Here is a 17,683-nt window from a genome sequence, read left to right as displayed (position 1 = left end):
TAATCCAGGTTTATTCAATATATAATTTCAGTGGCAGGACACTGCAATGTTTTTCCATAAATTCTGTCCCTTATGATCTTATTCTCCACAACCACCTGATGAAAGAGTTTCGTGCCGAAAGCCAGTGCTTCCAAATGGTGTTATGTGATTTTTTTTTTTACTCCTGTTTATTTTTTCTTACTCCGTTTTTTTTAAATCCCCACACTACCGCCTAACCGCGGTAGTGCTTTTTTTTTCCCTAGCACCCATGGTGTGTGTGTGCAGGTGTGAGACACAGTGAGAGACACAAAGTGAATGAATCTTTATTCAATTTCCACCACCAGGAAGATAGGAAAACACCCGAGTGGCCAGTGACAAGCACTGCCCTTCACATCAAAGGGCAGCGCTGTGTGATCAAAACAGTGAAGGGGAGGGTAGGGACTAAATCAAAATAGAGTTAGAGGGGGAAATAATGCGCCCACCTCTCCCTGAACAACTCCAGGGGGTTGGTGGACACAGCGTGCTCCTTTTCCAAGAACAACCGGGCTCTAACGTAACCGCGGAAGAGGGGCAGGCAGTCGGCCCTAACGACCCCCACCACGGCCCGCTGCCTGGACCTGTTGATGGCCAGTTTGGCCAGGCCCAGGAGCAGACCCACGAGGAGGTCTTCAGACCTGCCCTCCCTCCTCCGTACCGGGTGCTCGAAGATCAGGAGCGTGGGACTGAAGTGCAACCAAAAGCAGAGGAGGAGGTTTTTAAGAAAATCAAAAAGGGAGTGCAAACGCCCACACCCAATATATTATGTGATTTTTAACTTTGTCCAGGTTAGGATGGATTGGCCATACTCAAATTACCCATAGTGCCCAGGGATGTCCAGGTTAGGTGCATTAGTCAGGGGTGAATGTAGAGAAATGGAGGTAGGGGGGTTACTTTCTGGAGGGTCAGGTGGACTTGTTGGGTCGAGTAACCTGCTTCCACACTGTGGGGATTCTCTGGAGAGAAGAGATTTCTGCAAACTATGCAGGGCAGCACAGGTGTCTCCATGTGAGTTTGTGCGTGAGTGTGTTTTTGCATGCGTGCTTGCTTGGTGAAGTGAGTGTTATGGAGTATCAGCCTGTGCGAGGGTGAGTATTGGGGATGTGTGTGTGTGTCAGAGAGTATGTGCATGTGTCAGAGAATATGTGCATGTGTCAGAGAGTATGTGCATAAGAGAGGTGTGGATAAAAGCCAGGGGTTGCATTTTGCTAAAACAAGGAGGGCAAGAGGGTCTGCAGAGGCTGACCAGATGTCCCAGTCACCACCTATTTTAATTCCTGTTCCCTCTCCCTTTCTGACATGACCAGCTTTGGCCTCCTTCATTGCCACAACGATCCAATCCACAAATTGGAGGAACAACACCTCATCTTCCACCTGGAGTTGTCTAATTTCTCCCCTCCCATCCCCAACTCCCTTCACGGCCTCTGCCCCTCCCATTCACTCTTCCCTGCCACCAACCAGATTCCTTTCTTCCATCGACCATCAGGTTGTACCCTCTGTCTTCACCAATCCCCACTTCAACACCTTGACCCCAGCACCCCTTTATCTGCATCTTGTTCTACACCCATCCCCCATCCGGAAGAAGGATTACACCTGAAACGTCGACTTCGCCACCTCCTGATGCTGCCTGGCTTGCTGTGTTCTTCCAGCCTCCTGAATGTCTATATTGTCAATCGAGACACAGACCTGGACCAACTGTTCCAGAGTCTGTTCCCCCCCTGGATTCACTCCCTTTCCATTCAGTTGCTGCAAGTCAACAATTGAACGCCAGAATGAAAAAATAAATTGAAAAAGTGGGTGAGAAAAGAGAGTATTGTACTCACAGATGTTGGACAGAGGAAGAAAGTTGCAGTCTGGGGTGAAGCTCAATCTTCATTCAGAGAGAGGAGCAGCATCTGTAATCAAATAGACAGAGTCATAGATGTACAGCATAGAAACAGACCCTTCACTCGAACCTGTCCATGCGGAGCAGATATCCTAACCCAATCTAGTCCCACTTGCCAGCACCTGGCCCATATCCCTCCAAACCCTTCCTATTCATAAACCCATCCAGATGCCTTTAAATGTTGCAATTGTACGAGTGTCCACCACTTCCTCTGGCAGCTTACTCCTTAAATGCACCACACTCTGCATGGAAAAAATGCCCCTCAGAACTCATATCTTTCCCCTCTCACTGAAAACCTATGTCTCTAGTCCCCCCCCCCCCGCCACTGACTCCAGGGAAACGACCTTGTCTATTTATCCTCAGCCTCTGACCCTCCAGAGAAAATATCCCTGGCTTACTCAGCCTCTCCTTGCAGCTGAAACCCTCCAACTCTGGCAACAGCCTTGTAAATCTTTTCTGATCCTTTTCAAAGTTTCACAACATCTTTCCGATAGAAAGGAGACAAGAAATGGATGCAGCATCCCAAATGTGGCTTAACCAATGTCCAGCACAGCCACAACATGACCTCCCATACTCAATGCTGTGACCAATAACGGAAAGCATACCAAACACTGCCTTCACTATTCTGTCTACCTGAGACTCCATTTTCAATGAAGTATGAACCTGCACTCCAAGGTCTCTTTATTCTGCAACACTCCCCAGTCAGTCCTGCCTGGATTGCTTGACCAAAATGTATTTCTCTAAATTAAACTCCACCTCCCATTGGCCTATCTGATCAATTCTAATTTATAGTGAACTCTTTTTCTCTCATTCTGCAGAAGATGAAAGTCTCCATTCCTTCATACCCTCCCTTGATGCTGCCTGACCTGTTGGGCTTTTCCAACACCACACTCTCGACTCTGATCTTCAGCATCTGCAGTAGTCATTTCTCCAACATTTCCAGAGTCTGCCCCCCCCCCGCCGCCCTGATTCACTCTCTTCCATTTCAGTTGGTGCAAGTCAACAACTGAAGCCCCGAATGAAAAATAAATGGAAAAAGAGGGTGAGAAAAGAGTGCCATACTCTCAGATGTTGGACAAAGGAAGGAAGTTAGTCTGGGGTGAAGCTCAATCTTCATTTAGAGAGAGAGGAACAGCAGCAGCTTCAGAAGGACATGGTCCACCTTCCACATTCAGACAGTAGGGGGGCTCTGATTGCCAGGAGGATAGGTTTCCTTCCAGTCCGCCAAATGCTCTCCATTAGTCAATGAAGGTCGCGAGCCGTTTCCGGGGACAGTGATGAGCATGCAGTTTTTGCTGACACCGGCTAACCCGCACAGACCTTGCTGACACCGGCTAACCCGCACAGACCTTGCTGACACCCAGGAGCATGTGCAGTATGCTCTGGAGATGCTGCTGTTACTGACAGATTTTAAGTGGTCAAATTTTCTGAGGCATCGTTTACCTCAGAAAATACCTTTAAAATACATTTCAAATTAAAGTCGGACCTTTTCAAACAAAAGTTGTGAAAAAAAGGAGACAGTCCCCGGTGGGGTTTATTGTTTATTTGTGTATAATTCCCGGGGCCCGGGAAGGGGGAGGTGACGGTTACCGGGTGAACAAGAAAACAAATTAAAAATGTCGGCGGTGGAGGAGAGAGAGCCGGCGCCCACGGCTTCTTCGGCGGCGGCCGGAGCCCAGGAGCTCAACAACCCCCCGGAGCTGGAGGAAGGTCCGAGCTCCAAGAAGCGGGGGGGTCCGGCTGGAGGCTGGATTTGCTCAAGGCTTGTATCTATTAAATTATTTAAATGGTACCTACTGTATGGGGCTATGGTTTACATTAAAACCGGAGGATCATGTCAGTGTTTGTTTATATTGAGCAGTTGTAGTTGGTAAAATACACTCCCTGGAGGAGCACCTTCTATGATGCTGCATTTCTTGCCTTCTGCCCTTCCCCCATTTGTTATCTCCCATTTGATTTTACATTTTATTTGGTCAAATTTAATTTCATATTAATGAGACTTGGTATTCACTGTGTGTTATTAATTTGTTTGTTGGATTATTGTAAGAAAAAATTAATGGTGTCATGTCATTTCTGATGTCAGAGTTTGACATTGAATGTGCAGATGTGAATATCAGTAAGTTGTGAAAATAAATCAAGAACTTGTGGTTCTGACAAAAAAAAGCAGTTCACTGATATTCATGGCATTGTCTCATTTGAGTCTGACCAACAAACCATTTCATGTAGTCACCCAATTTAATTAAAATTTTCTTTGACTTAATTGAAGAAAATAACCCTGGCAGGCTAAGATTTGTACAATTTGTTTATAAGATTTATTTATACGTCCCTTGCTCTCAATGTGGTCTCTGCCATATTGGGAGACTGGACACCAACTTGCAGAACATTTCAGGGAACAGCCCTGGGACACCTAAACTAAACGACCCCACTGCCTTGTTTCTGAACGCTTTAACTTCCCCTCCCAATCTGTCAAAGACACGCAAGTACTCTGCTGCCTCCCCCTTCAAGCTCTAGCTACCTGACACTTGTAGGAAGAACACCTCGTCTTCTGCCTTGGGACCCACTAACTACATGGGATCAATGTAAATTTCACCAGTTTCTTTATTCCCCCAGCCCCCCATACCACACCCCTTGCTCCAGATTCAGAGTTGAAAAATGTGGCGCTGGAAAAATGCCTCGAGGCCATGCCTCTAGGAATTCCCTGGCTGTTCTCTGGCATGGCACTCATCCACAGATTCTATCAACAAACACATTGACCTGGACCCAATATACCGGCCACTGCAGCAGACAGTTGGAACTGACAACCGGAAGTGGCAGAGACAAACCACTATAAATGCTGGAGGAAACATCACAGAAGCGCTTCACAAGAGGATCCCTAGCACTGAGGATGTCACCTAGACAGGGAATGAAACGTCTGCAACAAAAATTCCCAGCTCGGCGAACAGAACCACAACAATGAGCACCCGAGCTACAAATCGTCTCACAAACTTTGAATTGAGCATTGAAGTTGGGACATCCTGTTGCAACTGTCACACATGCCACACAACACAAGGCGTGGTCCTTCTCTGACTTACCATCCCTTTGAATATCAGGGGGAAGACACCCCTTCAATTGTAACATTCAGGAAAGATGCCTTATTTCAACAAAAATGTGCTGTGCTCACAGATGTTTGGACAGAGAAAGGGAGTTGCAGTCTGGGGTGAAGCTCAATCTTCATTCAGAGAAAGAGAGGAGCAGCAGTAGCTTCAGAAGCTCATGGTCCAACTTGCGCATTCAGACAATAGGGGGGCTCTTCTGGGAATGAAGCAATGTCTCCCCCTTTCTATTCCTTATCCTGGGAGGGAAAGAGAAGGGGGGAAGCACTGTTCACTTGCAGCAACGGGAGGCAGAGAGTATGAATCCAAGCAGGGATCAGACTCTGCAAAAGTCAGTTTCAGTCGGCTTCGTCTGGAATATCGTGTGCAATTCTGGTCTCCCTCCTATAGGAAGGATGTTGTGAAACTTGAAAGGATTCAGGGAAGAGTCACAAGGCTGTTGCCAGGGTCGGAGGGTTTGAACCACAAGGAGAGGCTGAATAAGCTGGGGCTGTTTTCCCTAGAGCATCGCAGGCTGAGTGTGTGTTTTTAAAGAGGCTTATGAAAATTGAGGAGTGTGGATGGGGTGAATAGACAAGGTCTTTTCCCTGGGATATGGGGAGTGCAGAACTAGAGGGCATAGGTTTAGGGCGAGGGGGGAAAAATTTGAAAGGACCTTGCAGTCAACCTTTTTTTGCAGAGGGTGATGCGTGTATGGAATGAGCTGCCAGAGGAAGTGGTGGAGGCATCTGGATGGGTATATGAAAAGGAAGGGTTTAGATGGATATGGACCACGTGATGGCAAATGGAGCTAGACTAATTTTGGATATCCGGTCGGCATGGACAAGTTAGATTGAAGGGTCTGTTTCTGTGCTTTATGTCTCTGACTGTATGACTGGTGAAAAGCATTGACATTCGTCGAAACATTTATGCAACAGAAAATTATAAGAGGGTAAAGATAAACCTCACGTCATTGATCAATGAATCCTGGTGAAGTATGGCTGTATTTCCAGTAATAGTCAGTATGGCATGGAAGGAGTCCAAAACGACGGCTTCTTTTACAGAAACTCACACGTAAATCCGAGTCTTCTGGGAATCTAAGACAACCGTGCGTTAATATAAGACAGATAAGTCTGGGGTATATGGTACATATTTGATGGAATGTTTATGGCTCTAAAAGCCTGATTTTCAGTGTTTCTGGGCTCATAATATTGCACTGCAGCATATTGTATATCTTCAGTAAGAACGTCAAAACCGCATGATAGATGTCCATTCAGCAACTTGAGTGGACTCTTCATGGAGTATGCAATCCACCACATTACCCTGCTGTATACATTTACATATAGATCTGCACAAAGATCTTGGGTATTAAGAGAGGAAAGAATGTCCCACAGAAACTAGAATTGTGTGTTCTGATTTTCTATTGTGGACTGACAGCAATGACCTTTGCAATCTATTTCCACAGGAATATTACAAGAGAAGAATTTGGAGGCAGAAATCTCAGACCAAACATCACATCGAAGTCTGACAGTCGCTTGATTCACCAGGACTTGGATATTGATAGCCTTGAAAACAAAGGGGAGAAGGTCTGTCTGCTTAGTTAGGTTTTAAACGTCAGTGTGACTGGAAACTCAGAGTCTCACATACCCACACACCAGAGTAGTGACTGGAACATGCTTTACAGACTGAATGAGAGTCCTCCAATTACCAGTCCACCAGTAACACCACACCTATGCTGTAAGTGTGAGCGAGTTTCAACTGATTGTTGAACCTGGAGAAATAAGAGGACACCTGCACCATGGAGAAATCATGAAAATGCAGGGAGTGTAGGAACGGTTTTCCTTCCCCACCTGCCTGATATTCATCAGCATTTATACACTGGGCAGCGGCCATTCACCTACATTCAGCACAGGAAAGGCTTTATTCAGTCGCATCACCTCCTGGTCCACATTGGGGAGAAACTGCTCATCTGCCCTGTATGCTGAAGCAGATGAAGGACATTTTTTTTTTATCCTGGATGGAGCATACTGCAGGTATACCTGAAATAGATACATTTGTCTCTGTCCCATTGAGTCTCCAGCACAGGGCCAGGCTGGGCTGCTCAATTGGTGTCTCAGTGTTTATTCTCCATCTGAGCCTCCATCTACCCCTCTTCATTGCTCCCCCATCTCCCCTCCATCAGCATAAAGATATCCCCCACTTTTCGAAAGTTCACTTTACACTACTTCACTTTTACAAAAGACCACATTAATACCTGTTCTCACAAACCAAAAGAAATCCGAAGAGGATTGTTGCTTTTACAAAGAAAGGCATAATATAAATTAATTCATGGGAATTGCTTCTTCGCTTTAGGCCATTTCGGCTTATGAAAGGAACACTCTACTTTCAAATAGTGGGGGAAAGCTGTATCAATACAATACAGCACAGTCACAGGCCCTTCTCACTTGGTTTAGGCACACACACCCCCTCAAGCCTGTACTAATTCTTAATCCTTACTTAGACCTGCAATTTATTGCCCATGTGTGGTTTCTGTTCCTCTGTTCACCTCCCCTTCATGTGTCTATCAAGATACACCTTAAACATTGTTAAGGTGCCTGCTTCCACTACCTCCACTGGCAGTGCGTTCCAGAACCCCACCACCCCTCTGTATATATTCCCCACCCCTACCACTTCTCCCCCAAACAGTCCTCCTCTCACCTTGAACCTGTGCCCTCTTTTAGTTGACCTTTCCACTTTGGAGGGAAAAAACGCCTCTGACTATCATAGAATCCCTCCAGCGTGGAAACAGACAATTCAGTCCAACAAGTTAACACCGGCCCTCCAAAGATTAACACATAGAGACCCGTTCCCTTACCCCTGTGATCTACATTTACTCTTGACTAATGCACCGAACTTACACATCCCAGAAAATTGGGGCAATTTACATACAGACAATCCAACTGAACCTGCCTCTCCTTGGACACTATGGGTAATTTAGCTTCAGTAATCCACCCTAACCTATACACGTTTGGATTGTAGGAGGAAGCCGGAGCACCTGCAGCAAACCCACACAGATATGGGAGGTGGGGTGCAGGGACAATGTGCCAACTCCACACAGATAGTTGCCTGACACTAAAATCGAACGCAGGTCCCTGGCACTGTGAGGTGTCAGTGCAAACCACTGAGCTACCCTGCCACCCCTGTCCAGCCAATCTGTTTATCTCAGCATTTTGTCGAGGTCTCCTCTCAGCCTCTGTTTTTCCAAAGAAAACAATCTAGGTTTATGCCTCTTCTGCTCATAACGAGAGCCCTCCAGACTAGACAATGTCCTGGTGAACCTTGTCTGTACCCTCTGCCAGACCACCCACATCCTTCCAGTAGCACAGTGACCAGAACTGCACACTATATTCTGAATGTGGCCATAATAAACAGCTGTAACGTAACTCTTACACTCAAGGAAGTGTGCTGTGTGCTTTTTTGACCACCGTGCCCATCTGCATTACCACTTCCACGGATCTATATGCCCAGATCTCTCTGTATGCCAGTGCTCCTATGTGTTCTGCCATTTATCATACAATTCTTATATTTCCTTCATCTCTATCGAGCTTCCTTTCTCTCTTCATCTCTTTACCTCCTTCTCATCCCTCCACTCATCAGCATATCATAAGACCATAGCAGCAGAAATTAGGCCATTCAGCCCATTGAGTCTGCTTCGCCATTCAATTATGGCTGATAAGTTTCTCAACCCCATTCTCTCCCTTAACCCTTGATCCTCACGAACCTATCTATCTCCGTCTTAAATATATTCAGTAACCTGGCCTCCACAGCCTTGTGGCAGTGAATTCCATAGACTCACCACACTCTGGCTGAAGGAGCCTCTCTTCCCTCTGTTCTAAAGGGTCTTCCCTTGACGCGAAGGCTGAGCCCTCAGGTTCTAGTCTGTCCTACCAATGGAAACACCTTCCCAACATCCACACCGTTCATTATTTTGTAGGTTTTAATTAGATTCCTTCTCATCCTTCTGAACTCCATGAAGTATAAACCTAGGGTCCTCTAATGTTCTTCATATGTTAAATTTTTCATTCCTGGACCATTCTTGTGAACCTCCTCTGAACATGTTCCAGGGCCAGTACATCCTTCCTGAGATATGAGGCCCAAATCTACATACAGTACTCTAATTGTGGCCTTACAGAGCCTCAGAAGTACATCCCTGCATTTATATTCAAGTCTGATCGAAATAAATGCCATCATTGCATTTGCCTCTCCAACTACTGACTCAACCTGTAAGTTTACCTTGAGAGAATCCTGAAGTAGAACTCCATAGTCCCTTTGCACATCAGATTTCTGAATTTTCTCCCCATAATCCTTCTGTTCCAGAGTAGCAGCAGAGATTTCCAGACACCTCGATTGTTTCAGGGATACCAAGGGATCTTGGGAATTGCCAGTATCTCAGGAGGAGGCAGAGGGGAATGTGGCAGAGGGTCCTGTAAACTGCAGAACTTTCCAACTCCCCGAGTTAGCAGGAACTCTTTCTGGACCAAGAAACAAAAGGGCCACTGAGAAACTGCTACATCAGGAGGCAGAAATTAGGCCATTCAGCCCATTGAATGTTGGAGCAGACTCAATCATTCTTAAGTATCAAGGGTTACAGGGAGAATTGGGTTGAGAAACGTATCAGCCACGATTGAATAGTAGAGCAGACTCAATAGGCTGAATGGCCTAATTTCTGGGAGTTAACCATACCTGGGAAGAAGGACGCAAAACAACAAGCTGTTTCCTGGGACAGATGAGCGAAGTGTTTAATAAGCTCATGATAAAAGGACAATTAAGTTTGTCTGTGGAAGGAAGGCCCTGACGTAAAGGAGTTTTTTGCAGGAAACGCTGTATCAAACAAACCACTAAACCTCGAGGATAAGAAGGCAAGCTACAGACCGGAGATCTCCAGAAGTGTGGGGAGGTGGTGTTAGAATCTAAAGAAGCATCACATCACAGATTTGAAAGCGAGGAATCTCCACCAGAATTCAACTCCAGAATGATGTAGCAGCAGTACTTGGAAGAAGAATGTTGCACTGAATCCCTGGACACTTCCAGAGACAGATACTGTTGGGGGAAACTCAGTTAAATTCTGCCATCAATTGGGTGATAGCCAAGTTGTGAGTGAGGTTGAACTTGGTTACATAGAAGAATACAGCGCAGTACAGGCCCTTTGGCCCTCGATGTTGCGCCGATCCAAGCCCACCTAACCTACACTAACCCACTATCCTCCATATGCCTATCCAATGCCTGCTTAAATGCCCATAAAGAGGGAGAGTCCACCACTGCTACTGGCACGGCATTTCATGAACTCACTACTCGCTGAGTAAAGAATCTACCCCTAACATCTGTCCTACACCGATCACCCCTTAATTTAAAGCTATGCCCCCTTGTAATAGCTGACTCCATACGTGGAAAAAGGTTCTCATGGTCAACCCTATCTAAACCTCTAATCATCTTGTACACCTCTATCAAGTCACCCCTAAACCTTCTTTTCTCCAATGAAAACTTGAGGAGTTTTATTTTTGGTTGCTACATACAATAAAGTGTTAATCATTGTTTCAGCAGTTAATTGTGTGCAGTTTCTGAGTTAAGAGCCAAATTAAGACGATTCACCCACAACCACAGTGAGAGGCTGGGATTCATGTTGACTCCATTGCATTCAGCACTACATTACGTCAATACTTTTATAAAGCAAAGGCTGACAACCACACCTATCTCAAAACAGAAACACCCAGAGGAGCGTGTCACCCAATAATCAGTAAAATTAGCATGAAAAGTGGTGTAACCTGCTCTAGTGATAAGAATAAATCCTCAACACTTTAAAATCAACAATCAACAATTTATTTATCCAACTCTCACGGTGAACAAATGAACAAAAGTATTAACATACTGGATACAGGCCAGGAGCAGATGGGTGGCACTAGTTTAGTTGGGGATCATGGACTAGTTGGTCTGAAGGGTCTGTTTCCAGGCTGCATGACTCCATAGCACGGAATGAATGGGGATCCATCCCAAAGATGATAAAGGTTTCAAGCACCACCTTAGGCAAATGTATGGACACCCCTCCAGATAACTGAGGGCAGTGGGACACTGAGGGTCAGTAGATCAGTAAGCCAGCCAGTTTTCTCCAGGAGACTTGTCTCTCAAGAAAGGAAGTGTTTTCCTGCCCCATCAGCCAGATTATCCAGTTTGGATTAGGTCCTATATTTCCAACAAAATAGGTAGACAGGGCAGTGTCTATAACAAATATGTTATTAAACTTGGAAGCGTGCTGAAGACATATACAAGGATGTTACCAGGAATCAAGGGTCTGTGTAAAAGGGAGAGGTTGGACAAGCTAAGATATTTTTATTTAGAGCATTAAGAGTCTGAGAGAGGCCCTTAGAAAAGTGAAGAGATCGTGAGAGGGTGAATGCACGGGGTTGGGGAAGTGAGGGCTAGAGGGCATCAGTTTAAGGTTAGAGGAAAAAGAATAAAAGGGAATGTGAGGGGCAACGTTTCTTTTCACGCAGACGGTGGTACACATATGGAATGAGATGCCAGCGAAAGTGTGTACATTAACAACATTTAAAAGGCATTTGGGCAAATACGTGGATAGGAAAGGTATGGTAGGAAATGGGCCAACTGCAGGGAAATGGGCTTAGTGTTGATGGACAGTTTGGTCGGTGTGGACCATGTTGGGCCGAAGGGACTGTCTCCTGCTGTAGGACTCTATGATTTGCATCTCTTTGTTGGTCAGAAATTTTTGAGTTTCCAAATGGAACATCTCACAATCAGGCCGAATAAAATCCAATCTCATTCGTCAACTCTGATGCGGAGGTGCTGGTGTTGAATTGGGGTGGACAAGGTCAGAAGTCACACGGCACCAGATGAAGTGATGAAGGAGCAGCACTCATGAAAGAGCAATGCTCCTAAAGCTTGTGATTTCAAATAAACTTGTTGCACTGTAACATGGTGTCGTGTCACTTCTGACTACTTCAACTCAAACTTGATGGGATACTTTGTCCAACTCGGCATATTTTATCAAGATTGCTTGGAGGAATTCTTTTTTTTTAAAGATTAGATTCCCTACAGTATGGAAACAGGTCCTTTGGCCCAACAAGTCCACACTGGCCCTCCGCAGAGTAACCCAGCCATTCCCCTATCTCTATTCCTCTACATTTACCCCAACTAATGCACCACACCTACACATCCCTGAACACTATGGGACAATTTAGATGGGCCAATTCATCCTAACCTACACACCTTTAGACCAGGGGAAGGAAACCAGAGCACTCAGAGGTAACCCATACAGACGTGGGGCGTGCAATGTGAAAGCTACACACAGACTGTCTCCCCAAGGGTGACATTGAACCCAGGTCAGCATCATGAGGCAGTGGTACTAACCACAGAGTCACCATGCCACCTCTGAGCCACGTAGGTGGGCTTGGTGGGGGTGAGTCCAGCACAAAACACAAAAGCCCACTGCACCCACTGTCAGAATGGGCAGGAGGTTCAGCCCTGGGGGTGATCCACTGCAGCGTCACTGGTGGAATCTGATTGTTGAATGCACTGGTGCCTCCGCAAGTTGCAAGACAATGTGAACCTCCGCCCGCAGTCGGGGCAGGCAAACGGCCTCCCCCAGGTGTGGACCCATTGATGGGCCAGCAGTTTGGAGGAGTGGGTGAACCCCTCCCCGCACTCGGGGCAGCTGAATGGCCTTTCCCTGGTGTGGACCCGCTGGTGGGACAACAGGTCAGAGGAATTGCTGAAGGCCTTAGCACACTCAGAGCAGGCAAAGGGCCTCTCCCCCATGTGGATTCGCCGGTGTCTCAGCAGGTCCGAGGATTTACTGAAGCCCTTCCCACACTCTAGGCAGCTGAAGGGCCTCTCCCCTGTGTGGACCTGCTGATGGGCCAGCAGGTTGGAGGATTGACTGAAGGCCTTCCCGCATTCTGGGCAGCTAAAGGGCCGCTCCCCCGTGTGGACCCGCTGATGGGCCAGCAGGGAGGAGGAATTGCTGAAGGCCTTCCCACACTCTAGGCAGCTGAAGGGCCTCTCCCCCGTGTGGACCCGCTGGTGCCTCAGCAGGTTGGAGGATTTGCTGAAGGCCTTCCCACACTCTGGGCAGCTGAAGGGCCTCTCCCCCGTGTGGACCCGCCGGTGCCTCAGCAGGTTGGAGGAATCGCTGAAGGCCTTCCCGCATTCAGGGCAGCTGAATGGCCTCTCCCCCGTGTGGACCCGCCGGTGCGTCAGCAGGTTGGAGGAATTGCTGAAGACTTTCCCGCACTCATGGCAACTAAAGAGCCTCTCCCCTGCGTGGAATCGCTGGTGGGTCTGGAGGTTGTCCACCCAAGTGAATCCTTTCCCGCACATGGAGCAGTAAAACTTCCTCTCACTAGTGTTTATATGCTGGTGGGCCAGCAGGACACAGGAGCAAGTAAAGCCCTTTGCCCGCTCGGGGCAGGAGAACGGCCGCTTCCCAGTGTGATTGCACTGATGAGCCGCCAGGACAGGTGGGACATGGAAGCCCTTCCCGCAGTCGCCACAACTCTATGGTTTCTCAACAGGGCGTGTTTCCTCGGGTTTCTCCATGGCCGAAGCTTCAGCTGCACACACACGTGTACAACCCTGCCATGAATTCTTCTTTCCAGGCAGTAGAGTTGTTTCAGGCTGCACACTCAGTCTGCTGCAATAGTAGGGTCTTTCAACCAGTACCCCCGTACTCAAACAGGGTCCAAAAAGAAAGCTTTGCTCCTTCTCACAGAATCATAGTTAAAAATTGTTGCGGTCCTGATGGATTGAGTAACTATCAGACATTGATGTGAAAGTGAGGATTGGAGACGCTGGAGAGTCAGAGTCAAAAATTGCATCGCTGGAAAAGGGCAGCACGGCAAGCAGCATCAGAGAAGCAGGAGAATCAACATTTTGGACATAAGCCCTTTATCTGTTGACTTGAAACTTCTGTCTTCAGATAGTCTGTAAGAAAAGATTACAAAAGTCATCACTGCCAGTCCAGTTTTTTTATAGATATTTTTATTAGAAATTTAACATTTTAACAAGTTTACAAAAATAAACAAAACTCTCAGATATAAACATTGATATACAATTAACTCAAATATACAATAGTCAAAATTTAACAAAAAACAGAAAGAAAAACGTAAAATAAAAAAAAACAAACAAAACTCAACTATCTACTAATCTAACCTACAACTAACCAGAGTGTATATTTAAGTCTCTTACACGCTCGGAATGTGTTAACATCAGATGTAATAAAACCCGTATTCGTGCGGGATTCCTCCCCCGAGGGGCCCTGGACCAGCCAGGTTTGTAATCTCAATGAAATAAAAGCCCTTGTTAGGATAGCCGAAATATCTGTACTTATGTAATTCAAGAAGGGCTGCCATATTTTATCAAATAATTCGGTCTTTCGGTGCACCATATTTGTAAGGAATTCAAGGGGAATACATTCCATGATTAATCTGTGCCAATTTGAAAGTCCAGGGTGGCCCTCAGCCGCCCAGTTCACCAAAATATTTCTCCTTGCACGAAAGAAAGAATAGAAAATAGTCTCTTCCCGTACGTGTTCAGGGAGGGAAGGTTCGAAAAGCCCAAGAGGAGAGATACAGGGTCCACTTTAATTTCCGTTCCTAAAATTTCTGTCAGGGTACTTGCTACTTTAGTCCAATATCTCCGGATCTTATGACATGTCCATAGGCAATGTACAAGAGTGCCCACTTCTATTTTGCATATAGGACACATTGGCAAAATTTAAGACAGGAGCATCTCCAATCGAACCGGTGCAATATGGGCCCTATGAAGTATCTTCAGCTGGATAGCCTGGGTTCTGTTACAGATAGTAATTCTTCTAGCATTTTCCGAAATATCATTCCACATTTCTATAGAGATTTCTAGTCCCAAATCCTGATCCCATGTTTTAAGCAGATTATCCATATCTCCCGATACTTCATCATGTAGTAAGTGATAAATAGTACTGACGGAAGATACCCCCACTGGTCGTAGGACACTACATTCTCTATCTGATTTATAAAGACTATCTAATAACGTGGTCTTCTTCTGTATATAATCTCGAATTTGGAAGTATCGAAAGAGGTCTCCATGAGGTAATCCGAATTTCTGACACAGCTGTTCAAAAGACATCAGGACCCCATCTTTAAATAGATCCCCTAAACATGAGATACCCCTGGATCTCCAGAGTTTAAAAGTGGTATCTGTAAACCCCGGTTGGAATCCCCATGCTCCCACTATCGGTGCATAGGGGGATGTTTTATGTGAATTGCCCTCATTTTGCCGCATTATATTCCAAGCACTGCCAGTCCAGTTAAGAATGAGATATCAAGGCATTGACACTGACACCAGAGAGAAACTGTACATATAGATGTGGCAAATGTTAGTGGCAAGCCAGAGTGATCGAGATATGTAGCACAGAAACAGACCCTTCGGTCTAATTCATGCGTGCCAACTAGATAACCTAACCTAATCTCGGCCAATTTGCCAGCATTTGGCCCATATCATCTAAACCCTTCCTAATCGTATACTCATCCAGATACCTTTTAATGTCATAATTGTACCAGCACCCACCACTTCCTCTGACAGCTCTTTCCTTAAACACGCCACTTTCTGCATGAAAGACTTATCCCTTAGGTTCCTTTGTTAAGTTCTTTTGCTTGAACTTCTTGCACTGCAATACGCCAACTTCTATGAACAACCAAACTTTATTAAGTACAGTACAAGCTGTGGAGAAACTCTTAACACTCTTCGCAATGCTGGTACACAACAGTACCAAAAAAAAACAAACCCCTTAAATAAAGTAAAACTGAAAGAGAGGCTTACAGTTGAAGTTAGAAGGGCAGAAGGAGACAGTGTTAGCAGCCTTTCTCCACATAGTCCATGCTTAACTCACCCAAACGAGACTTCAGCTTTCAGGACTGACCACTCCCCTTTCATTGTACAGGTCACTTCGAAAACAAAAGCTTTGGCCTCAAGTCTCATCTGTTCACATATAACCAAAAATGCCTCCCAATACTGTTTTTCATCTCTGTACTAAACCAGTCACTTCGGAGCCCGGGTTTTTTTTTACCACCCCTCTGAAAAAAAAACAAGGACACAGCATCCTTGAGAAGAAGGACCAGCTTTTAGTAAAAGGACCAGCTTTTAGTAAAAAGGACCAGCTTTGTGACTGAGGGATACAGGCCAAACACTGGCAGATGGGATTAGATTAGTTTGAGAACATAGCATGGAGTAGTTGGACTGAAGGGACTGTTTTTGTGCTGTTTGACTCGGTAACTGTTCTGCAATGGTCTGAAAACCATTTCCTTGCCTTCCCCCATAAACATTTCACTTCTTTATTGTTCCAAAATCAGATGAACTCAGCCTTGAATATACTCAATGATCCCATAACTGCAGGAAGTCATCCCCACTTCTGAACTCAATTCCTCTTGCTAAGATAACACCTGCCTTGCTCATTGCTTGCTGCACCTATCTGACAACTGGCATTGACTGGTATGGAAGGACACTGAGGCCCCTTTATACACATTCCTGATGAAGGGCTCATTCCTGTAACGCTGACTCTCCTGCTCCTCGGATGCTGCCTCATCTGCTGTGCTTTTCGATCACCACACTTTTTGGCTCTGATCTCCAACATTTGCGGTCCTCACTTTCTCCACATCCCAATATATCACCATTTAAACAATGCATCTCCTTTCTGCTTTCCCTCCCCACCCCCCACAGGGAATGCTATCACTTCACATCGTGGTACTGCATTTTCCATGAGTTTGCCAACTGAGACACAGACCTGGCCCAACTTTTCCAGAATCTCTCCCCTCCATTAATTGTGATTGAGAGAGAGTGACACACACAATATGGGTATCTCTGATTAGCAGGAGGACTACGCTCCTTCCGGTCCTCCAGGGCTTCCTATTGGCCCAACAAAAGAAGATCACGCGCAGTGTGTGTTGTCACCGAGGAGCATGCGCAACATGCTCTGTGACGTTGCTGGTGTTACTGACAGGTTTTGTGCCCAATGACACTCGGAGACAAGAAAGGCTGGAGCGACATTTTATATTTATCTTGCGGCTCGACATTTTATTCCTTTTGCATTTTATTTGACTACTCATCTTTTCCTCAGTGTAGGGGACTCCCAAACTGGAGGGCATAGGTTGAAGGTGAGAGGGGAAAGATTTAAAAGGGACCTAAGGAGTAGAAAAAAAGTGTGAAAGTTAATTCCCCACAAGTGCCCTCTCCAAACCTGCACATCTTTGGATTGTGGGGAGAAACCGGAGCACCAAAGGAATCCCACGCAGACACAGGTAGAATGTGCAAACTCCGCTCAGACAGTTGCCCGAGACTGGGATCAAACCCGGGTCCGAAGCGCTATAAGGCAGCAATGCCAGCCACTGAGCCTGTTCAGAAAAAGCAGCAATTGATTTATATGAGGGTGAGAGGGGAAAGGACTAAAAGGGACCTAAAGGGCAACTATTTTACGCAGCAGGTGGTGCGTGGATTGAATGAGCTCCCAGAGGAAGTGGTGGAGGCTGGTACAATTACAATATTCAAAAGGCATCTGGATGGGTATATGAACAGGAAGGTTTGGAGGGATATGGGCCAAGAGCTGGCAAATGGGCCTAGATTAATTTAGGATATATGATTGGCACGGAACAAACAGTTTGTTTCCACGCTCCACTACTCTATTTCTACA

At 46.0% G+C, this 17,683-nt stretch overlaps 2 protein-coding genes across 2 annotated transcripts in view; both read right to left on the bottom strand.

Moving 5' to 3' along the window:
• LOC148144650 (uncharacterized) overlaps positions 1 to 13,819 on the bottom strand; it is a 56,319-nt gene extending 42,500 nt beyond the window's left edge. The window contains exon 1 of the mRNA XM_087975000.1: positions 12,631 to 13,819. Coding sequence (XP_087831126.1) covers positions 12,631 to 13,341 — 711 coding nt within the window. The 5' untranslated portion in view covers positions 13,342 to 13,819. The remainder of the gene's footprint in view (positions 1 to 12,630) is intronic.
• Positions 1 to 17,683, bottom strand: part of LOC148144639 (uncharacterized) — a 408,822-nt gene that overhangs the window by 54,079 nt on the left and 337,060 nt on the right. The window lies entirely within an intron of this gene.

The sequence above is a fragment of the Chiloscyllium plagiosum genome, unplaced genomic scaffold, assembly GCF_037043375.1.
Source record: "Chiloscyllium plagiosum isolate Xiang-an unplaced genomic scaffold, Cpla_swu_hap1 HiC_scaffold_27, whole genome shotgun sequence".
Classification (NCBI taxonomy): Eukaryota; Metazoa; Chordata; class Chondrichthyes; order Orectolobiformes; family Hemiscylliidae; genus Chiloscyllium; species Chiloscyllium plagiosum.
The sequence above is the reverse complement of the archived record's forward strand: the minus strand, read 5'-3'. Positions and strand labels throughout refer to the sequence as shown.